Here is a 24140-nt window from a genome sequence, read left to right on the forward strand (position 1 = left end):
ATCTAACATATTATTTCAGATAGCTCTATATCCTCTCTTTAATATTGCTCTCTTATATCAAAATAACAAACAAACAAAAAGAAATGAAAAATTTTTCTCCCAATAATTTGTCAAATATAATTTATCAGATATTTCTGTTTTCAGATGCCAAATTATTCTCCATTCCTTATATTCATAACTATCTGCTTAATTTTTAATAATGTCATATATCTATATTATAACACCTTTTTTTCTAATTTTATTAGTAGCATATGATTTTTTTATATGCTAATCGCAGTGAGAATCAGAAGAAAGTAAATCCAAAATATTCGATTTTGTTGAGTTTTTTCATATGTGACTAATATAATAAACTTTAAAACTTGCTTAAATAATAATGTAATAACATAATATATTTAAAAAATTAATATAGTTTTTGCAGTAAAAAGCTTAATATAGTTTCACATATAAATATTATGCATATTTAAATCAAGAAACATCTCCCTATTATTTCACACACAAATTTTTATATGAAATTTAATGTAACAAAACTTGTGGTAAAATATTTCTTTGAGAGATATACCTTAAAAGAGTGAATTTATGATTCTTTTTGGATTTACATCCTATTTTTCAAGGAACAATATTATTGCTTGTTGCAACAAAAACATTAACATATCAAACTAAAACTGAGAAATGTAACTATTTTGATTTGTATTAGAGAGCAATATATGACGAACCAACACCGATCAGTCTTGGAATTATAGTAACCAATAAAAAATACGGCCTTATACACATATTGCAAAATATATAAATATAGAAGAATAACAACTAAAAAATACGTAACTATTATGTGATAGTCGATAGTCATAATATTAGTTCATAGGCCCTTACATAGAATATTGAACGCAATCCATACGAGCTGTTCTCATACTTACATAGAGGCAAACAATGTGCAAGAACCTGCACACTTTTTATGTAAAATAGATATCGTAAAAAAAAAACTTTTACAACCATCGACATGTAAAAGTGCTCCATATCTTTGTAAGTATGAATTGGATTAATTAGCTTTATATAATAATTATACTATTAGTTGGCAAACGTGTTTCTTCATTGCGTAGTTTCTCCTTCGCAAGAACTATTCAAGAATTTTTTTGTGACATATATTATAATAGTTTATCTTTATTAAAAATTTGTTATTAGCTTAGGATAATGAAAGTCTCAAGTCACTGGACCTACACAGCATGCAAATGTTCACAAACATAGCACGTAACATAATAAAATCCCAACCCTGTATAATCAAGATTGCTTGATAATACGAATATATAAACAACAATTTCTCTCTCTCTCTCTGTTTAATCCTTAGATATCTTTGCGGGATCATGTTTTCTTTTTTAAGCACGAAAAGAAATAAAACAAAAAAGAACTAATTGTAATAAACATAAAATTTGTTTGAAATTTAATATGCTAATTTCAATATATAATTTCTTTTTAATATAGAATATAAAAAAAATCTTTAAATCATCTTATATAATTTGTTAATCCTGAAATACAAATATTTGTATTTATTTTCCTTTAAATTAACAAATAAATAAAACAATTATGCAACATGCAACACACATAGCCGATAACAGAATTAATGTATGTACAAATGTATCCACGTTTTCAATTTCAAAATTATTATAAAATAACAAAATTAAATAGAATCAAATATTATGAAATGACAAAATTTTTATCTTTAGAATACCTTGCATGATACATATAATATTTTTAAATATTTGGATATCTAAGGATTAAAGTGCTTTCCATCAAATTAAACTAAATCACATATTAAAGTAATTTAATCATCATACACTTTATCATGCACATATCAAATAATGTAGCGATGAATTTCTTAGAAATAAAGATATCTCGCAGTCAATAACAAAAAATTAATGATATATAACAGCATTTCAATAAAAAAGAAAAAGGAAACTTTAGATATAATAAAAGTTACTTATCTAGAATTAAACTGCACGGATGACAGAGTTAATAACGCCTCCGTTTTTTATTCTACGCGTATGGCAATGCTTAAAGTGTGTTACTGTAAGACACTTTCGGATATATAAAAAAGACGATGGGCAAAATCAATATGACAAATAAAAATTAATAAAGATAATCAATTTTCTTATTGAAAGAATGTTATATATACGCGTCGACGGCATTAATGGGATTAAGTCATCATTGAGTCTGAAGCACTGGATAAACTACAAAGATTTTTATTTGATTTTATAAGTGTATATGTCCATACAAAAATTTTTAAATATAGTTTAATTAGTCATGTGTTAAGGGTATGTTTTTCGAGTCATTGAATACACAATAATAATATTTTCATTCATCTAAATATTAATAAAAAAATTCGCCCTAAAAGTGTCGAGCAAGTTTTTCTTAATGATAATTAATAATAAATTTGTTCCAATTATTTAATTATTAAAGTTTATTTTCTTACAACTTTTTTCCATTAAATATTAAAAAAAACATCTCAAAATTGGACCTCAATAATGCTTCTTAATCTTGTTGATTTATTTATTGTCTTTTTTTATTTATCCAAAATTGTCTTATAATAAGACATTTTAAGCATTGCGATATATATAAAATCATTGTTAATTCTATCATGCGTGTGCCTTTGACATTCTAAATAAATAACTTTCATTCTTATCTAAATTAAACTTTCTTTTTTTTTAATTTGGCATTTCAAATATTAAAATTTTTTAACTTTTAAGTATTTGTTTAGTGTTTCTTTTTCAATAAAGAAATAAAGTGATAAATAATTAAATAATTGGAACATATATGTCGTTAATTATTTAAAAAAAAAGTAACTTGATTTTGATCTCTCTTCTGCGAATTTTAATCATTTTCAATATTTTCCACCACTTTAGAAAGATAAAAATATTACTATCGTATTTAGCGATTCAAAAAACATAACATTACATATATAATTTATATTATACTTTTTAAACAAAAATCAGTTCTTTTTCACTCATCGTTCTCTATGTTTTTTAGTAATAATATTTAAAAATATGTATGTAATATTTAAAAATGTGTACATATGTATACACTTATATGAAATCGAATAAGTCATGATAGTAGACTCACTGCTTCACTTTTAACGTGATTTAATCCCATCATTGTCATCGGCGCATGTACGCGGTACAATCGCACACATATTCGTTACATGTCCCTCTGTGTGTGAGTTACGCGAACGAGTACTCAGATCGAGTACAATAAAACGATCGACGTCATGCGTCGATCCGTGCTAAATAATCTTACAATTAACTAAATTCTTTAGTCCCGAGTAATTGTAGCTATAATATAGAGAAAGGACAGCAAAAATCGCTAGCAAATCAGTTAGCAAACATGTTCCTGGGGATTCATGCCGTGCCAAGTTAAGATGAAACCAGATTCAATGCTGGCGTCGTTTTGTAATTTCTCGAGACGAGTTTAGTTAATATATATTTAGAGTGTTTCGTGCGTGCACGGGCACGAAACAGTGTCCGCAGCGTCGAAAACCGAGCTTGCCGAGATATTAAATCGAGATCTCGATACTCGATTAAAGCGTAAAAATATAATCCCAGTCTCTGAACACTTGCTATTAAATTTCGCGCATAAGTACAGCGCGCGGGGCAAACTCGGGACCGGATTGTCCAATTCGTCTCGCGACTGCGATAAAAAAAAAAGTGTGTGTAGTAGACGATCCTTATTTAATTTTCGGTATTTACAGGCTCGCGCGCGTGATGGATTCGCACGTGCTTGTTGTGATTGGACTTGGTGCCGCTGGACTTGCCGCATATGTGACACGTGTACGGTCGCGCGCCCGAGTGCACCCGCAGATGCTCCTTGAGATAGTAGGAGCGATGGAAGGTCTTGTTGCATACGTCGCACGTGTACGCCTTGTTTTCCTCGTGCTCCTTGACATGTCGCAGACAGTTGTACTTGCGGATGAACTGCGCGCCGCAATAGTTGCACGTGTACGGACGCACGTTACGGTGGGAATTCATGTGCGCCGTGTAGTCGCTGTGACGATAAAAGGCCGCGCTGCACTGATTACACTTGAACGGCTTGGTGCTGCGTGCCGCATGCGTCCACTTGTGCAACTGTAGATTCCACTTGGTGCTGAACGCCTTGGAGCATACCTGACACTCGTACGGCCGTTCGCCGTTGTGCACGCGCATGTGCACCGCCAACGACGATCGTAAATAGATACACTTGCAAATAGGACACTCGACGTTCTCGCTTTCGCGCTGCGCATCAGGAACGAATCGGCGATTGTGGGCACGACGCATATGACGCGTCAGACTGGCCATGTGAATGAATCGCTCATTGCAATACGTGCATGCTTTGGGTTTCTCGTCGTGCGTCTCTTTGTGCCAGGCGAGCTTCTTCTTCGTGTGAAACACTTCGCCGCAGTGGCATATATAGTCTTTGAGTTTTTTCTTGATGTTGAGGTGATGCCGGTTTTTGTGCTGGGTCAAATTCGAATACCTGCGGAAAGTCTCGTTGCACAAGCTACATTTGACGGGCGCGTTGCCAGTGTGGCCGTTGGTATGTTCGTCCAGTTTTTGCTTGGTGAGGAACGCCTTGTCGCACACAGTGCACGGAAACGGTTTGATGCCCAAGTGCCGTTTCATATGCAGCTTGAAATTTTGCTTCCGGTAAAAATACTTACCGCACTGTCCGCATTCCAACGGGTGTATCTTCAGGTGAGCGTTGAACAATAACACTGACGGGAACTCCTCGTTGCATATCTGGCACTTGGCGTTCTCGCGTATGCGTTTGTTTACCTCAGCTAAATGCATACGCCGATGATGTATCTGTAGAGATTTTTCACTGCTAAATCGTTGGCTGCATATCGCGCAGGTCACCTCGATGCTCGATGGTATCACCAGATTCTCGCCAATCTTTTGATCGCCTTCAGCCTTGGTCAAACCATCCGCTCCAGGCTGCGACGGTGGTGGCTGTAGCTGATGCAGGAGCGGCTGTTGATGATGGTACATCTGTTGCATGTGCAGACCCGGCACAAATATATCGTCGAACACATTCACACGATTGTCCAGCAACTTGATGTCCTTCATCTCCGGCTGATCCAATTGATCTCTGCTGCTACTGGGCACTGCCTCCTTATGTACTGTTGTACTATGAACTCTGCGCTCTTTTGGACAATCGAATACCTCGTTACAGTGAGAACACTTGAACGTCCGTTTGGTCGGTGTCTCCCGATCTCGATCCAGAAACAGACTCGAAGTGAAGTGCGTGGCCAACGATCTACTATCCAACAACGGGCCACTAATCTCGTTGTCAGATCCTTCTGATTCCTCCCAGCTTTCTCGTGCCAACAGATCGTAAGAGGTGGACATGCGCGAAGATTCTTGACCCATGTACAGCTATAAGAAAAAATACATTATACAAAGAATATAAATTTATATGTGTGTATAACATTATTATAATTTTTTAATATATGTACATTGTAACTATTATTAGATTTATCATTGTTAAATTTGCATATAAATTATTTTTCGAATAATTTATTAATTTTTTTTTCCAATGAACTTGGGCAAATAATATATCTGTGATGATATAACAAGATAATTTCATTAATATTTTTCAGAATATAATTATACATGTATATGTATTATCTTAAATAATAATTACAATGTAAATATAATGAAACATTCAAATGTGAATTTTATAATAACAATAATAATAATTTCGTAATACTTGCACGATAATTTTAAATTATAACGTGACAAGATTTTTTCATTATATTATTTTCTTAATAATTAATTTTAAAATTAATACACAAAATGTAACTCATCATTATTTCATAATTCTGCATATTTTATTAACAATGTAGTATTTAACAATCGTATACTATCTATATAGAGAAAGATATTATGAAATAGATAAAGAAATAATAAGAGAGTACAATCTTTTTATATATTATTTTTTTACTTCATATATTACGTTTCCTTATTTTGTATGTATATATTTATGTTAGAAAAATCTATAGACTAAGTTATAAGCCGAAAAATGTTCAACAATTTATATAATCTTTCTTCGCAGAAATGGTCGCAAATGTCGAATATTATTACCGCAAATAAAGAATACATTTGGAGAGTTTCGATTCTATATGAAAATATTTGAAAATAATAAACATAACAAACCTGCCATGCAGACGGCTCTGTGCATCCATTGCTCTCTTGTTCGGACAGTTCACCTCTAGGCGGCATGGTCTCATCGGCACGCATATTAATACTCTTGACTTCCTCATCGATACCTATTGCACCCTCGCTACTTGCCATGGACTGCTGACTGGTCGCACTAACCGCTTTCTGAGACGAATCGCTTATAAATGTACTAGGAACTAATATTTGTAGTCCTTCAAATTCAAAGACGTTTATCGGTCCGGCATGAGCATCCTCATTTATGTTGAGCAATTCCATCGATTGCTTCGGCATCAACGTAGATTTGGTAGAATGAAAGCTCTTGGATTCAGTGCTGGTTGTAGGATTAATCGATTCCGACAAGTTTAAGAGATTTTGCGTCTTACTCGTCGCGGAATATGACTCTTGCATCAAGACGGGTGGCTGCGAGTGCATCACAGGGAATGAACTAACGTGTTCAGTTATCACTGACTGCTGGTATGTATAACTATTACTACTACTCGATTCCTGAACTTTTTCATTATTTTCGCACACTGTCGCGCGCGCCTCCTGATGCTGATGATCAGTCTTAATCTTCTCTTCGATTTGAGAACAGTCAATCGGATCTTTCTCTGCAATATTATCTACAATATTATTATCTACAGCATTACTGTCCTCGTCGTGGCTTATGCTATCACTGTCCACATGATGAAACGAATGTATGGATGTGGGTGAACATGGTTTGCTGAGATCTTTCCTAACTCTTAACACGGAAATACCGCTAATCGTGGACAATGGTGTGTGCGATCTGAAGCCGCATTCCGCGAAAGGCGTATGCGGACTGGGAATCTCCTCGATCTCCATGTCCGCCTCGTCGAAATTATCCTCCTCATCGATCTTCTCGTCCTCGTCGATATCCACATCGTCGTCGTCGTCCTCGTCTTCGTCCTCGTCCTGCATGGCCGCCGCGTCGTCAAAGCCACCACGATGATGATACGGGCTGAGATTTTCGCATGATCCGAGCTCCGATCGCGCGCTGTAACGACGCGCCACGGTCTTGCGGCACTTCTTCCTCGTGACAGGAGACGGGGGTGCTGAAAAACTATACTTATACTTATACAAATTTTTCTCTAACATTTTCAAACCGTCATCTATTTTCGGGCACTCTGTATTGTATGACAAATACCGACAAGTTTTTTCTAGCGTTCTCAGTTCGTTATCTACATAATCGTTCGGGCACCATGTATTGTTAGCTTCTTCTATATCAGGCAATATGTGATCCTTGTCGTGAGGGCCTAGAATTGTCACTACGGTATCGTGAATCACGGTCTCCTCCCTATCAGATTTCTCTCTCGTATCTATTAATCTATCCCGATCATTTGATGAACTATTTTCTGTTTGAAGCGAAGCGCTATTAAGCTCCGTTTCCATTATGCTTATCAAATTCTCTAGCTTTTCCACCGAATTAAGTTCAGGTTGAATAGAGTCTTTCAATGCGTCTGGAATCGTTATTGAATTCCGCGGCGATGGAACGTTATTGCTGACACTGACACTGCTGTTGCGGCTTGCCGGTCTTTCGTCGCTCATCATTTCCGATTCGCGTTCACATGTCATAGAGTCAACATCATTCGTTGCGTTAGTTTTCCTATTGGATATACTCACGTACCCTTCTTGCATAACCTGTTGCGTAAACTGTTGTGTTTCAGATTGTTCGTATGTTACAGATTTACACTGCAAGTCCACGGTGGAAATGTTATTCGATGGCTCCTCGTCCTCCATGTCCGGCAGTACACTCTCCACTTTATCGTCATTGGTATTTATGGCGCAAGCGATTGTGATGGATCTAGGAATAGCGTTATACCCGTGCTGAACTGTACCTTCACCAGGCGATGCGGTACTCTGCATCGGCTGTCCTCTGTGATCGATTGGCAACGCATTGTTGTCGCTCTCCTCCTGTCTGACGGACGCGTCCTCGTTCTGCAGTACAGGCGAGGCTGGAAGGTTCACATCCGGCATAACTTGCCCGGATTCAGGCTCGGTATCGGGCAAAATCTCAGGCAGGATCTGCTTGGGCTCGGGACTATTTACAGGAATTGCCAGGGCGGTTCTGACATTGTTCTCCCCGGCCATGGTGACCACTGGTCGAATCCTCGCGGCGCCCGGGATAGCTGCAACCGGTGAGATCATTTGGACGGTGGGTATTTGTTGCTGTTGGTACATACCGTACGGATTGTACAGCATCTGCATCATCTGATTGGCCTGCGGTGCCATCGCATACTGCGGTATCATCATGGTCCCATTGTTGACAAATTGTTGATAGCTGAACGAGGTGAACTGTGGCGGCATCATGGTACTTATAGGCGGACATTCGAAGATGGGTCCTATGGGATACGGCGAATGAGAGGAGGAAATGTGCGCGGAATTCTGTGAGACTTGGGGTGACGCTTGAGGCGTCTGAACAGAGGTAGGGGTTTGCTGTGAAGCTTGCGGTTGCAGCGATACAGGTACTGATGTCGCCGGGGTAGCTTGCTGCTGTTGTTGTTGTTGTTGTTGCTGCTGCTGCTGGTGCGACTGAGTCGAGGAGGCGCTAGCCTTGATGAGAGCATCTATAACTTGTTCCTTGGGATGGGTATCCAGATGCTTCTGCAAACTAATACCCTCGCGCAGGTACAAGGTACAAACGGGACAGGCGACTGCCCCGACAGGCGGTCCCGCACCGCTGTTGAGCTCCATCGCTTCCTATAAACGAGTCGCTTTTTTTTTTTTTTTTTTTTTTTTTTTTTTTCTTCTTCTTCTTCTTCCCCCTTTACAATGCGTCGCGTATAATCGAAACCAGCGGAACCCTAGAGCGGAAGAACGTCGTACACGTCGACGAGCCGACACAATGAACGGATCTTCTTCCGTACCGTTGGCATCCGCCTCTCGTACACGGACCGTAATCGCGATCGTTCCGTGCCTCCTCCGTCGCTCCTCTCTTCGCGATGACGAAACCGAATATAATCGTCGCCGGGGCGGCCGTCTCGCGTCACATCTCGTCGCTCATCAGGCACGCGGCCACCGCGACGCACGGCACAGCTGCACGACAACACCGCTGTGCCCCAAAAATATCGACGTCCATGGCTGTCCCCCGTAACGCCTGACGGCCGTACTGTCGGCGGTGTGTGTTCCGTGCGTGCTATCGCCGTTGCTCGATGAACAGCGGCGACGGCGGCGGCACACAACGGCGCGGTGGCGGCGGCACTGGCTCGCCAGACAAATCGATATCCTGTTAAATCGCCAGCCAGCCACCCCAGCCTGCCTGGCCTGCCTGCGCTTATTAAATTACACCTGCCTGCACGCGGCGCGGCCGACGCGACACGACGGGCAGAGCGAACGATGACACGGACGGTGTGTCGGGATCGCGATCACTCCCGCGGCGCGCACACGTCACTTCGCCCCCGCACGGCTGGCCCCCTTTTCCGCGACGATTATCGCGACGGCATGTTCCTCGACACGGCACGATCGCGGCCCCCGAAAACACAACAGAAAACAGCGACGGGCGATGATAATCCCCCGCCTGGGAATGGGAGCAACAAGAGCTACCGAAGGATACCATGTGGCGCCCCCCTGTGCCACCGGATCACCCGTGGCCCTCTATGTATCGTCGTGCGAGACACCTGTTCCCCGAGTTTATCGACGGAACCCCGCGGCTCCGTCTCTTTCTCGTGCGCGTGCAAACAATGCGCGCGCATGCGCAATGACGCGCGCGTCAACTGTCAACTCACGTCGAGTGATGCCAACCTTGCGAGCTTGAGGTTAGGTTAGGGTTGGATTGTAGGATTTCCAGGTCTATCGAGCCGCGTTACATCGCGCTTTTCGCGTTCGGGATGAAATGGATATATATTTAGAATTTTTAATAATCGAGAGAGATCCCAGACAATACGATTGATGCGGTTAAAAAGAGATTAAATCGTAGGTTAAGGAATTAGGTTGAGGTTAGGTTAGATTAAATTAGGATTAGGTGTGTCCCGAGGAAACTACGTCCAATCGCGTATTTTATTATAGTTTCTTTTTGTAGAGAAAGAGAGAGAGAGAGAGAGAAACGATATAGAAATTAATGGCCATTTTTAAATGGAGATAGACCTTTATGTAAATCTGTTCGTTTAGTCTGGTTTAGTTGTACTTTATGGCACTCTTTACGCATTTGAAATAAAATAGATATGTATTCAAAATTATTTATTTTGCAAAGAATTACATGTTAAGAGAAAGTGCATTTAAAACGAACAGATCTATGTGTGCGCGTCATGTGTTCACATATACGCGTGTATGAATGGAAGCTTTTCAGCAAGAAACATTCATAAATACAATGTCATATGATTAGCTGTCACATAGAAAAATTTTATTTTCTTTAAAAATTCTTCATTTAATGACCAATTGGGTGACATTGTGTTTATCCGTATTTTCTTGCTGTAAAACTCCCATAATAAATATATGTAACAAACTACATATATATAAAATATACAGATGTATACAGGGTGTCCCAGAAAATGTCAAGAGAGGTCATTATATTTTTTGCAAGTTTTCAATTTTTTCCGTCTTTGTAACTAAATAAGCCTTTAAATTAAAATAATTCTCTCTCTCTATTTATGTAAACTCTATTTGAAATTAATTAAAGAATGTAGTTTTAACTCTCTTCTCTATAAAGTTTAATTTGCAAAAAGCTTTTCTTTTTGAATCGCTTGTAACACGAAAGTTATTGATATTTTCACTGAGGAAAAATCGTCTCCAAATGATCTCAAGAATCTATCATTAGCAGGTGGTGCGGTAATTCTGGGACACTCTGTATATACGAGTAATCTCGAATCGCTCACATGTATACTGACGCGATACAAGAGTTTACTAATCATACGTTTTATCATGACCATGGGTATATTAATTTTACAACAATGACGAAGTGAACTACATGTGTACGTAGTTGTCATCCTCCCCTCTTCCCAGACTTCACTCATCGTATATATATCCATTATTTATCACAATTATCTCTTTACGCTATCTCAGGGGAATTAGCGCGTTACAACTTCGGGAAGTCTCTGTAGTGGCAATAACTTTGTATCCTTTACAACAAAGCGTGAAGAATTTCTACTAATGCATCTGATCCGATGCTGTTTACATTACATTTTGGGAGCCACATCGTATAACCTCTAAAATATCGCGTGACAACAGTTCAATTTCACCGAGTGTTTTATTCACTCTTATAGAAATTTCTTTGATTTTATAAAGCGGTAACAATGGCAGGGTGTTACGACAAATTATCTTGGACAGGTGAGTTTTGTATCGCATGCGACAATTGGATGCATGTTAATGTACGTCATCTTTCTCGTACGTGTATAATCCCAAGGAATATTAATTAAATTATATTTTAAAAATCCCAAGAAATACTAATTAAATTTCAATTTTTTTTTTTTTTTTTTTTTTGGGAATTTATTTTTATTCTTATATAGTTTTAATATTGAGAAGAAATTTTATAGAATTGAATATAAATTATTGCAAGATTCAATATTGATACTTTTAATTTATTATACTTTGATGATGTACATTGTACATATATTTTATTTTTCAATATTGTATAATTTTAACGACACATCTTTTGCTATTTTTATAAATTTATATATATTAAAGTACAATAAAAATTTTTTTTTAAACTTATAATTTAGCGAACAAAAATAAAACATTTTTACACATTGTTTTATTAGTATTGATAACATGTTGCAAACTATAAAAATATTTTCATGTATTTTTAATAACAGCTTTTTATGATTTTGTTATACAGAAGTACGGGATTTATTGAGAACCTGGAGAGAAGATTCCGAACGACGAAGTAAAGATGTAGTGGACTTTTGGGATAATACATTAATAGGAAAGATTGACCGTTTAGGCAATGAAAGTACAAACAATTAATACAACTTTTCTTATCCTTATAATTATAGTTACATAATAATAAATAATAGCAGTATATTTAAATAATAATACCATTTTTACCACATTTTTTTTTATAAAAGTATATATAATATTCCATCTTTAATTATTTAGAATATCTGGTTCTGGAACAAGTATGTGTAGCCGCGTTGGATTGTTACCGCCTGTCACTTGCTGAATATTGCATTAAAATTTTAATGCGCGCATTTCCTGGCAGCTTGCGTGTTCATAAATACCATGCCATGCATTTGGAAGCATTAGAAATGTATATGTTATATATTATCAAGTATTTGCAAATATGTAATAATGCTTGTTTTAACAATTTATTAATATATTTTTCAGGTACGACGAAGCAATGGAAGTTTTGGAGTCTATTATAAAAAGAGACGAGACTAATGCAGCACCAAGGAAACGTCGTGTTGCTATTTTGAAAGCTCGAGGACGTATTCCAGAGGCAATCAAAGAACTTACAGAATATCTGAAAAGGTCAGTGATGTTTCACACTCTTACATATATATATATTAATATGTTTAAATAGCTTTATAAAACTTATAAGATATAAGTAAATGTAATGTTCAAAATTATATATTTTTTTTGTAATTTTACAAATGATATATTAATAATATTATGTGTTACAAAATCATTACTTAGATTTATGAGCGATCAAGAAGCATGGCACGAGTTGTGTGATCTTTATTTGCAAGAACAAGAGTATTCCAAAGCAGCCTATTGCATGGAAGAACTTATATTGCATAATCCACATAGCCATTTAATTTACCAAAGATACGCTGAAATAAAGTATTCTCAGGTAATGGATGCATTTAAGATTTTTTATGACTGTTTGCTTTTATCAATAGCCACATAACATTTATTTAACTAAATGGATTAACAAAAAATTAATATCATAAAAAAGCTATTTGGTTGAATGAGGCTAAATATACATTTAAGATATGTATTTATTATAAATTAAAGTATCTCTTAATATTTTTTGAAATTAATGCAAAGATAAATTTTTAAATTATATAATATTTTTTTATACAGGGCGGATTTGATAATATGGAGTTGGCGAAAGCATATTTCTGCCAAGCAGCAAAATTAAATCCAAATAATGTTAGAGCTTTATATGGCTTGTTATTAGTAAGTTTCAAAATGGCATTATATATAATATTAGATAGTAGTTATGTGTGTGTGTGTATGTGAACAGTTTTCTGTAAATATGCTATTTTAGACAACAAACAATATTGCAACATCACCTAAATGTCCTGCATCCAAGAAGAAGGAAGCAATGAAGCTGAGCGAATGGGCTAGTAAACAAATTGAGAAACAATATGAAAGTAAAGTTTCGAATGAAGATGTTAAAAACGTAGAACGTTTACTAGGACAACTGCAACTTGAAGCTTAGGTACTGTTATCTTTGACAAATTGTATATTTATTTTAATTTTGTAACAAAAGTAAATAGCATATGTTTAAACATATTGCATATAACTATTTCCAAAGAATCTATCGAGCACGAGAAATTTTAGATATTTTTTAACTCTATGCAGTTAAAAAAAAAAGGTAATAAAAATCTGATCATGATTGATGTATTCAAACAGTATTATCTTTTATTCTATTTTTCAATTGTGTAATGTACATGATTATGTTCCAAGAGTATAATTTTGTTCAATGTCGATATAAAATGCATATGTTGATATATTATTAATCAATCAATTAGTAAGCTCTATACAGTTTTCAAGTTTTAGCTGCACTATATATATTATATTATTCTTATATAGTTTTAATATTGAGAAGAAATTTTATAGAATTGAATATAAATTATTGCAAGATTCAATATTGATACTTTTAATTTATTATACTTTGATGATGTACATTGTACATATATTTTATTTTTCAATATTGTATAATTTTAACGACACATCTTTTGCTATTTTTATAAATTTATATATATTAAAGTACAATAAAAATTTTTTTTTAAACTTATAATTTAGTTACTGTATATGTTATTAAGTGAATGTGTAATCATTGATTTTGTAATTGTGATCACTCTCGGCTCTCTCTGTTGTCTAATATCATTGTTGATTTTCATGTGCTATTAAGTATTGATTATATCTGCATATAAATATAATGAAAATAAAAGCGGCGTTGATGGATAAAATACATGTATGTAAAAAATATCATTTATTTCAAACTAATTGGAACAATTAGCCTTGTTTTCATATATCAATCTTTACAATTATTCTGTACATAATAAGAGAAATTGCAAAAATCAGATGACCACATCTTGAAATCAAATATTTCTGAATAATTATACATGTTTTTAATTACTGGATTGCTTGCGAAGTTTTTTAATCTTTTTCCTTTATGTAAATAAATGTAAACTAAGAAAATTTTCTGAACAATCCAATATGCATATATAAAGACTAATAACTGTGGAAACGTATATAAAATTGAAAGAAGACATTTAATGTCTGCTTCTCTCTATACAAAAGATCTCTACAGTCATCTTTCAGTAACTTCCTTGTTGCTACGTTCCCACTCTTCTCGTCTTCTCGCTCTTTCTGTGGCTTTCCTCGTTCGCTTTTCCTTTCTTGTTTCTTCGCGTAATGCAAAATATTTTTCACGAAAGTCGACTAAATTCATGATGATGCTCTCATCGGTTGCCTATCAAGTATTGAAGACATAGAAGAGTAAGAATTGTTAGTAAAATTAAATGGTTTATGCATACATACTTCTGATTCTTTAATTTTTTTGTAAGTTAATAATCTTCTACTAGTATAGTTGCTCAATACTTGTTCGGAATTAGCTAACAACTCTAAGCAAGGATGTGCTGGTAACTGATCTTCTGTGTATTGGTCCCTAAATCATAAATTTGATAAATATAATTATCTCTATCATTTAATAGTCAATAATTAATCATTACGAGTGTTGCCACATTTCTTACATATAATTAATTACAAGTAAATATTAATAGATATATATACCTAAACAGTGGATACCAACACACCAATCTGCCGTTAAGTTTTAGATGTCTCGCGGAGAAACACAATAAATCTTTATATATTTGATTCAGGCCGTAACCAATTTTAGAAGGAATATGAGAGGTTGCTTGATGCTCCTCTATTACAGGATTTATCTTCATGGTACCTATACGTTCCGTAGCCTCTCTTATACCATAAGGCGCTACAAAAAAAAAATACAAGTTGCTTTAGTCGCTCATAAATCTTAGAAAATTTCTATAATTTGTAATCGAGGATTTTGTGATTTTTTTTGTACTAACGATCTGTTATAATAGCATCTATTCGTAAATCTGTTCGCCAGAGTGGATACGAAAAATCTGCCACTACTACATCAAGATAATAGGAACTCATTCCATATTGATGCATATTTGCTGCAATGCTTTCGTCTTTTTCCCTTGTCTAGTATCATACATAATATAATAATTATTCGGCTGTTTCGACTTTTTAAATTTCTTTTTACCAAATTTATAAAAATTGATAAAAATTTTTAATGTTTGTTAGTTTCATACCTTTTGTGATATCCGTGTAGGTCTTGTACGACCATGGAGCATTAAAAAATCAATGTCAGTTCCAAATGTATATCCTCCAAATTGAGATGCAGCAATTAACAAAGAACCCGTCCCTACAAATGGATCGTAAACTATGTCCCCATTTCTAATTTGCGCTTGATTTGCCATTATCAGTGACAACTGTGGATCCATTGAGGTATTTCCTATAAATTTCCTAGTTTTTAGTGATAACTTTTGAATCAATTCTCGCTGGCCATCAGCAATCTGTAATAAAATGATATTATAATTTGTAAAAAGAAAATATCTTTGATATATAATCATATTACTCACCCATCTTCCAAAGAAATATTCATATGGCTCCTCAGGAATGCTATTGGGATTAAGTCCATAATGCTCTATATAGCATAGAGTGATATCTGGATTTTTCAATTTGACTGGTCCTTCAAGAGGTAAATAACTGAAAGACTTTGCCCAATATTGCATTAAGTCAATAACACTATATTAGATAATTTAAATATGTATTGTTAAACGATTAGCATTTAATAATGCATTTCTAGCATGTACTTTAATGTAAAACATAATTTTAGAATAACATTATTACAATATCATCATCATGATTTATAAGTTCATTATTGAAATATTTACTTACTTCAATCTTATTTACTTTCTCTTGTTGTGAGAAATGTTTACAGAAAGTCTCCACTGCAATCTTGAATGATCTTTTCTCTCCTGTGATATTTTTGACTGAGTAAGCTTTTAAAGATTTATGTAAGTCTTCATTTTGTTTGCCTTGCGCCCACAGCTCCAAACAAAAGCGTATTGAGATTGCTCTACTGACAATTTGATGTACTGCATTCTCATCAGGTAAATCTACAATCCAGTATGGCTAAAACAAAATTTTATAAATCTATTTTTTGTTTGTAGTAAATTGTATATTGTTTAAAGCATAATTTGATACAGTATTTGTACTATTATATATAATAATAGCATTTATATAAAATTTTTTTTACATTTACAAAGTTATTTTACAGTAGAAATTACAGTTGAGAAATGTTTCTTGGGCAAAAGTAATTTATACAATAATGTAATCTAAGAAGAATATATATTTTAACACACACACACATGAATATATATTGATAATTAATAATGTTCATACTTCCTTACATGTTCCTTTGGCCTAGTTACTATTTGTGGATTAATATTGTACATATCAAATATAGACTGCATTTCCTGAAATATAATAGATGGGAAAATAATAGTGATTACTTTCACAATAAATATAAAAAAATCAATATATATAATCAATATAAAAATGTTACATTTCTTTTGCTCTCTACAGAATTTAATAAGATATTAAAATCTTACGACTTATAATTATAAAATCTCAAGCAAAATGTCTCTCTCAAATATAGAAAAATTTTCTAGAATTTTTACACAAATGTAGAATATAATAAAATATATAGTGAAAATATAATAGCATTTTACGAAGAATCGTTTTATAATTTATGATCATTAAAAATATTTCATGAAAAAACACTTACAGCCAATCGGAAATCAACATGTTCGTGAGCGAACCAAAAGAGATACCTCTTTAATTGGCTGCTCATTTTTAGCATCGTTTATAATATATATTACCCGTAATAATTATTATATTAAATACATATACAAACATAAATCCCCTTTAGTTATTGTTGACAATCACCTAACCTCCCTAACATTTTTTTGTTGAACGGGCCTACTACTTGTACCCGGCATAAAGGTACAATTTCATGTGCTGCAAACTCGTGCAGCGAAGAGGTCACGTGATCGAAATGGACGAATCAGCGGCCAGACCGTCGTCATTCATTCGTCCATTTCGATCACGTGATCTTTCTGCTGCACGAGTTTGCAGCACATGAAATTGTACCTTAACGCGTGACATGTATGCATAAATTATTGGCTGATTTTTTAAAACGTCATTATTGATTGGTGCCGCTATTTTATATCAGCCAATCAAAAATTGGACGATATATGTTAGACTCTTACTTCTAGGAACTCTGTGTTTTATGTAAGTGCTTTCTAGAGAAATCGAATGAAGAAAGTTTAGTAACATTTCACTCATTCTTCTTGCTACAAAAAGATTATGTAAAGTACTTTTATACACTGCACGTGTATATTAAAATACAACGTACATGCATATATATGCTAGAAAACTTTTATTATGTTTCAATTGTGTCATTTAATGATATTAAATATTTTTCCGAACATCTTTATTTATGTCAGAAATATCTATAAACATCATGTCAGAAAATACTTTTGAAGAAAGAAATAATCTATTCAGAGGTAAATAATCAACGAAATTCTACATATATATATTTACAATTTTGTTTAATTACAAAGATTGTCCATATTTGTCACATTATTGTACTTGATTTTTACGACGCAAATATTAACGGCAATTATTATTGTCTATTGTAGATTATAAAAACGAAAACTTTGATGATGGTGACTTGCAGTCCCGATTGTATGCAGAAATTTATTATGAATCAAACGTTGAAGCTGGATCAAAAACCTCGGATATTTCAAGAACAATTCAACTAGCTAACATGGATGCTGAATCAAACTTAGAACCGGAAAATATGCAACAACAATCTGAAGACAGGCAACCATTAGAATCTGAATCTGCTAGAGATAAATCTAGTAAAACTAAGAAAATATCAAGAGAACATTGCAATCAGAACACTCCGTTGCCAAACGAGAGTTTTGTCATAGACAGTGACATATCGCGCGTACAAAATTCAGCTGATGCAATTAATCCTGCATCAGTTGAAATTCAGACTAACACAGACAAATTGTCTGGTCGAGAGATGAATCCTGTAATACATGATAATGATAATATTAATAATGACAATCCAGGAAACTCTTCAGTGGAAAAAGAAAAAAAATGCAAGGAAAGTGTTGCCAAGAAGCATAAATCTTCTAACTATACAAAAAGCAAGCATCAAGAAAGTTCCCTAAAAGATCAAACTGCTTCACCGAATGACACAATACGTTCAAAGTGCAATGTCATGTTAAAATCTGCAAAACATGAAATTTTCTTAGACAAACAATTAAAGAAAAATAAACAAACTTCGGACAGTTCTGACTCTGACGAATCTATTTTTGAAATACCGGTTCCACCAAAACCAAAACCACCACTTATAAATCTGCAAGATTCTGACGAGGAAAACCACACAAATTCAAGAATGGATAATCTGATTTCAGAAAAAGTTAACCCAGCCACAAGCAAAATTACAGGCAGATCAAGTAATCACCAAGATACATCTGTTAAAAATAAAAGTACTGATAAATCTCTACATAATAAGGATACAACAGTAAACTCCAGAAGTATGCAAGAAATTAGAGAAGATATTGTTTTGAATTGCACAATAGTTCAGAAAGGTGTCAAAAGTATAAATGAAATTAAACAGTCATCCAAAACTGCAAAATTAAATAAAAGTCAAGGAGATGTATCAATTAAAGATACAAATCAAAATTCTACAAAGCAATTATCGCAAAATACATCTAAACAACATAACACTAATTTAGAGCAATTTATGATTCCAGAAATATATTCATATAGTCACATTCATAAATCGCAACGAAATGTTGACAAAAGTAACATTATACCTACACATGGTAGATATAATTTAAGAAGTGCAGAAAAAAACAATACATTAGATGCGAAAGCATCATGCAGTAGTAATGATACAGCAATAGATCGAAAGAGACAAAATGATAGTACAATCGAGAGTTCTAAAGAAAAACGACAATGCATTGTTCAGCAAAACAATCAAAATGTTATGCAGCAAAGCAGCAGTGGTGGAGAAAGAAGAAAGGAATCAAGGAATGAATATTTCAAAACAATGTCAGACTCACTGAGGAACTATTACTACAACTCGTCTCGCGGTCAGGAGAACTTTGATGTTGGCGAACTGCAGCAAGGCATGTCGAGAGATCCGCGAATGTGGAGGATAATGGACGAGGATTTGATGCCAAGTCCTCCCAGCAGGCAACGCCACAGATTCTGGAACATCAGATGTACCAATTGCCACCAGGACGGTCACCAACGCTATGATTGTCCAGTGCCGCGTAAAACGCCCTGTTGCTATATATGCGGCAACAAAGGTCACGTTGAGTCTCGTTGTCCACAGAAAATATGTCTTACATGCGGTAAGCAACAGAACACGTTTCGTAAAACTTGCGAGTATTGTCGTGTCCTATATTGTACTATGTGTCATTCGGTAGGACACGAGTCAACGCAATGTCCCGATCTCTGGCGACGGTATCATCAAACGACCGACATGAGCAGCGCACCACAGGATCCAGGCAACATAATGAAACCGTCGGGCTTATTGCATTGCTGCAACTGCACCAAGCGCGGCCATGAGTCGTCCATGTGCAATGCGTATCGATGGTCCCAGCACTTTCAAACTCCGGCAGCGGTCACAAATTACACGGACGGACCTATGTACACATATGCGACGAGTTTTTCCAATTCTGATTTCCAAATAAGTTTGTCATCCAGGGCAACAAGCAGCAGTTCGTCGATTCCAATGGAAGAATATTCGAAATCTACTAGAGTAGACGCATTATCATCAAGTGCAAAAGCTAACGAGACGCCGATTCCACAAAAAACTCTGTGCAATCTAGAAATAGAAGGAAACTTGGAATCTTCTCCTATGATAAATAAGATACATCGGCCCGAAGATAAACAGAAATACAGACAAAATGGAATAATCGAAAACGAGTTTACCACTATTCTATTTATTTATGGTGAATTCCATGACAAAAATAACAAGGATGCAAAGATAATTTCGAGAAACCTTTCATCGATAAAAAAACTGACATCCTATGGAAAGAGGACTGTAAGAAATTTGTCAAAGGGTGAAATTGCTCCAATTTTTCTTAAGGCATTATCTGAAAAGGCAATAGAATTTGAAGTAAAAATAGGCTATACAAAAATGGATCAATGTCAAGATATAATATTACAGATAATAGCAATGAAAGAATACGTAAAATTGATACATAATCTGTTGCTTCATTGGATCGATCTCCCAGACAATGAAAAGGATTATGGGATGGATATGACTCTACCCATGAATCCTACAAAAATGTTTAACCTATTATCTTCGAGGATGCCGCAACTAACAAAAATGAGCTTTACATGTTATAACGATCATATAAAAGGAATAAATGATCCACGATGGATTTCTCATTCAATAAAACACCACAAAAGACTATTGGAACAGCATAATGGTAGCTTCAGGCAATATTCTCGTTTACGTACAAAGATGTGGCGTTTACAAGTCAAGCTTCTTATGATTTTCAACACTGAGCCAAAACCAAATTTTTACATACGTGACTTTAAGAATGTAATGAAGCAACTCGAATCTGTGAAACAAGATCAGATGATTGAGAAACTTGATACCGCAATTTATCTTAAACTTACCCTGCTTTATAATCGTTTATTTGTGCCTCACACACCTGTCGGTATAATCTACATGCTGCAGCGTATTGAAAAACACTCGAAAATGATGCTAACAAATACGAATTGTTCGCCGCAGATAATGCAGGAATTGGAAAACGATGAAATGTGTGAAGAAAATCTTGCATCAGATTTTAATGTAAATTCCTCGTTAACTGTAACATTTAGCACTTCACAAAATATAAACTCTGCTGAAGATCTTCCTCCGATTAATATTCAGCAGAATACGAATGACGAGATGTTTGTTGAGAGAAGAGACGATATTTCGCCTATAATTAATGATACCATAGATTGTGATGATAATGAGATAATGATACTAGAAGATTCTGTTACAGAAGATGCTCAGACTACTACGTCATCAAATACTGAGATATTTAACTATATTGAACCAGTATTGATTTCAACGGAAGACATAAATGACGTTCAACCATTAACAAGTGGTCTAAATATTGAATGCAATACATCCACGGACAAACAGAATGTAAAAAAAAATCCTACAAAACAAGATAAACGGACAAAAAAACAACAGAGATTGGAAAGAAGAAGAAACCTAGCAATTCAAAATATGTATCCGGATGCCTCAAAACTCATAAAAGAGGCCCGTGAACTTGAAATACCTTATATGATGAATGCAGCAAACGAATTGGAAAAAAAATTTAACAGTCGAACAATTATGCTGCGTCATGTGGATACGATGAAAAAAATGATAAAATTAGAGAAAAAATATCGTAAGAATGTTAGCACATTTAAGATTTAAAGCAAGATTTAAAGACATAATTGCAAATATTATTATATTTTGTTCGATGCTATTGCAATATTGATTGAAATTATCTCTGAGAGAGAGAGAGAGAGAGAGAGAGATGTCTGTACAATTCTAAATGTGGATGAAATTGTTGTTTACGTTATGGATGATATCAAATGACCGCAAACATGCGTGTGCATATTAAAATAATATATTAAAAAGAAGAGGTCATTTAATATACACACACACACACACACACACACACAAACCTGTAAAATATTTTGCAAACTATTTAACCACGCACATATATCCACATATATCTTATTCTATTAATGATATATTCTGATGAATGTAATTAATGAGGACATTTTAAAACAAATTGTATAGCATTAATATTACAGCTATGTAGTATTTGCTATAATAATTATGAATAACTTATGTTTTTACATTATATTTTTGAATGAAGTATTAAATAATTATTTCAATTTTCTTGTTCCTTTAAATATATCATCCATTTATATAATAATTAGAATATCTTGAGATATTTTTCACATAGCATTTAGGTTACTATCATGTTATTTGTTGTAACAATTAAAAACCGAGTAAAAAAAATTGCTTTTTTATTGTATTACATCTTTGGATGAAATATTAAAGGATTAATTTTGAATATACTTGAAAAGTGTTTATTTTATATTTCAAGAATAATATATGCCGATACACATACATTAAGTTTGAGATCTCAAAATTATTTGATTTACTTATGACTAAACTTTATGTAGTCTTATATGTACACATACTTTTTTCAGCAGAATAATTTAAAATTTGCCAATTTGAAAAATCAAAGATTTAGAACTGCATATGCTTCATATTTGTGTTCTAGGAATTCTATTTTGTGTCAAGGAATAATAAATGATAGAGTAAAATATATAGATATTGCTGCGATAGTGTTACATTTACTTTTGGCAGAGAACACACAAGTCATTGTAACATACATCAAAATGTTTCCAAATTTTGTAGTCACAGAATTAGTTTTAGTTTGTACAGAATTCTTAAATATACAACGTGTGTGCACACATCTTTGTCTGCATAAGACCATTCTAGTGACCACACGCAATCAAAGCTCAATCGAGTCAGTCGTATCCACAACACTGTTGTGTTACACATAACACATAAGAGATAAAAATCCTCTGGCTGTTATTTCTTCATTGGTGGTGGGCCTACCATAGGAGGTGGCGGTCCGTTCATCGGTGGTCTCATGTGTCCCATAGGGCCTATAGGACCCATCATAGGACCCATTGGCCCCATCGGTCCCATCATAGGTGGCCTCATACCCATCATAGGAGGTGGCATCGGTCCATGCGGTCCCATCATCATCGGGCCTCCCGGTCCCATGGGACCAGCTGGATGCATACCGGGTGGTGGCATCATTCCCGGAGGTCCTTGCGGCGGTACTCCGGATCGTGAGCCAAGGCTGGAGCCGAGATTCGGCGGCGGTGGTATCGCCGCACCCTTGTTAGCCGCGAATGGATTGGAGGCGATCTTACCGGCTTTAAAGGCGGCCGTTGTCGCATCGATCAGATGCTGGGCCTGCTCCTCCATCCATTTTTGATAGAAGTACTTCACGTTATCCTTGTGCTTGCGACCCTGGCAATGGGTCTTGCGTACGCTCGGCGAATCATGCGTCAAGTAAGTGTCACAATAGTCGCAATAGTATTTCGGCATCGGTGCGTCTCTCAATAGACTCGTTGAATTTTGTTACGGCTGACTGATTTTCTCGGCGCTATTTTCTATTACAATCACTGATTAAGCGATAGAATCTTGTAGCATTTTTTAGGTTATACGTATACACTACCGGCAGTGGCTCATTGACAGTTTACAATGGAAGCGATAAAATCTGTATATCGGATTGGTCTATAATTGGGCGCGACAGCCAACCAGAGTTGCAAACGTTTTTTTTTTCTTTTCATAAATTGTTGTAGGTTTGTCGAATATTTCAAATAGAAATAACTATGCGATATAGGAATTTTTTATTCCCTAAGTTACGGTTAGTAACAATTAACCGGGGGTTTGAAAATTTAACTTGATGCGAGTTTTATATTAGAATCTCGTTTATTCGTCTAACAAATAAATAGAATACTTTGTAGAATAAAAAATATGGATTTTATTAGCGTTCAATTTTAATGAATTAATTGCAATAAAATCTGATACGTATATACGCATTGATGCAACAATTATATTTTTTTATTTATGTTTATTTT

General features: G+C 34.9%; 5 protein-coding genes across 8 annotated transcripts; 2 read left to right on the forward strand and 3 right to left on the reverse strand.

Annotated features, from left to right (window-relative positions):
* Positions 1 to 241: 241 nt before the first annotated feature.
* LOC115237195 lies at positions 242 to 8885 on the reverse strand. The gene is made up of 2 exons (XM_029810083.1): positions 6174 to 8885; positions 242 to 5393 (listed from the first exon to the last, which is right to left on the reverse strand). The coding sequence occupies exons 1-2, from the start codon at positions 8883 to 8885 to the stop codon at positions 3714 to 3716; spliced, it is 4392 nt and encodes a 1463-aa protein (XP_029665943.1). The 3' UTR covers positions 242 to 3713.
* Positions 8886 to 10954: 2069 nt separating this feature from the next.
* On the forward strand, positions 10955 to 13874 carry LOC115237224 (ER membrane protein complex subunit 2-like). Of its 2 annotated transcripts, XM_029810122.1 has the most exons (8): positions 10955 to 11098; positions 11190 to 11453; positions 11962 to 12075; positions 12222 to 12372; positions 12450 to 12593; positions 12759 to 12915; positions 13149 to 13244; positions 13336 to 13874. In XM_029810122.1, exons 2-8 carry the CDS (start codon positions 11420 to 11422, stop codon positions 13507 to 13509), a joined length of 870 nt encoding a protein of 289 aa, XP_029665982.1. In that variant the 5' UTR covers positions 10955 to 11098; positions 11190 to 11419; the 3' UTR covers positions 13510 to 13874. The 2 variants fall into 2 exon arrangements, with proteins under 2 accessions (XP_029665982.1, XP_029665981.1); XM_029810121.1 differs by having other exon boundaries at positions 11097 to 11453.
* A 222-nt stretch (positions 13875 to 14096) lies between these two features.
* On the reverse strand, positions 14097 to 17381 carry LOC115237249 (tRNA (guanine(10)-N2)-methyltransferase homolog). Its single transcript, XM_029810188.1, has 9 exons — positions 17176 to 17381; positions 16799 to 16864; positions 16284 to 16520; positions 15965 to 16099; positions 15635 to 15898; positions 15386 to 15524; positions 15090 to 15288; positions 14838 to 14964; positions 14097 to 14769 (listed from the first exon to the last, which is right to left on the reverse strand). The coding sequence occupies exons 1-9, from the start codon at positions 17248 to 17250 to the stop codon at positions 14608 to 14610; spliced, it is 1404 nt and encodes a 467-aa protein (XP_029666048.1). The 5' UTR covers positions 17251 to 17381; the 3' UTR covers positions 14097 to 14607.
* Positions 17382 to 17533: 152 nt separating this feature from the next.
* On the forward strand, positions 17534 to 22551 carry LOC115237243. 3 transcript variants are annotated; one of them, XM_029810171.1, is made up of 3 exons: positions 17697 to 17956; positions 18092 to 19825; positions 19901 to 22551. In XM_029810171.1, exons 1-3 carry the CDS (start codon positions 17890 to 17892, stop codon positions 21895 to 21897), a joined length of 3798 nt encoding a protein of 1265 aa, XP_029666031.1. In that variant the 5' UTR covers positions 17697 to 17889; the 3' UTR covers positions 21898 to 22551. The 3 variants fall into 3 exon arrangements, with proteins under 3 accessions (XP_029666032.1, XP_029666031.1, XP_029666030.1); XM_029810172.1 differs by lacking the exon at positions 17697 to 17956 and adding an exon at positions 17534 to 17681 and having other exon boundaries at positions 18092 to 22551; XM_029810170.1 differs by having other exon boundaries at positions 18092 to 22551.
* Positions 22552 to 22817: 266 nt separating this feature from the next.
* Positions 22818 to 24136, reverse strand: LOC115237250 (U1 small nuclear ribonucleoprotein C). Its single transcript, XM_029810189.1, has one exon. It carries the CDS (start codon positions 23602 to 23604, stop codon positions 23077 to 23079), a length of 528 nt encoding a protein of 175 aa, XP_029666049.1. The 5' UTR covers positions 23605 to 24136; the 3' UTR covers positions 22818 to 23076.
* Between the last annotated feature and the right edge of the window lie 4 nt (positions 24137 to 24140).

Source organism: Formica exsecta, unplaced genomic scaffold (assembly GCF_003651465.1).
Source record: "Formica exsecta isolate Colony F162 unplaced genomic scaffold, ASM365146v1 scaffold282, whole genome shotgun sequence".
Classification (NCBI taxonomy): Eukaryota; Metazoa; Arthropoda; class Insecta; order Hymenoptera; family Formicidae; genus Formica; species Formica exsecta.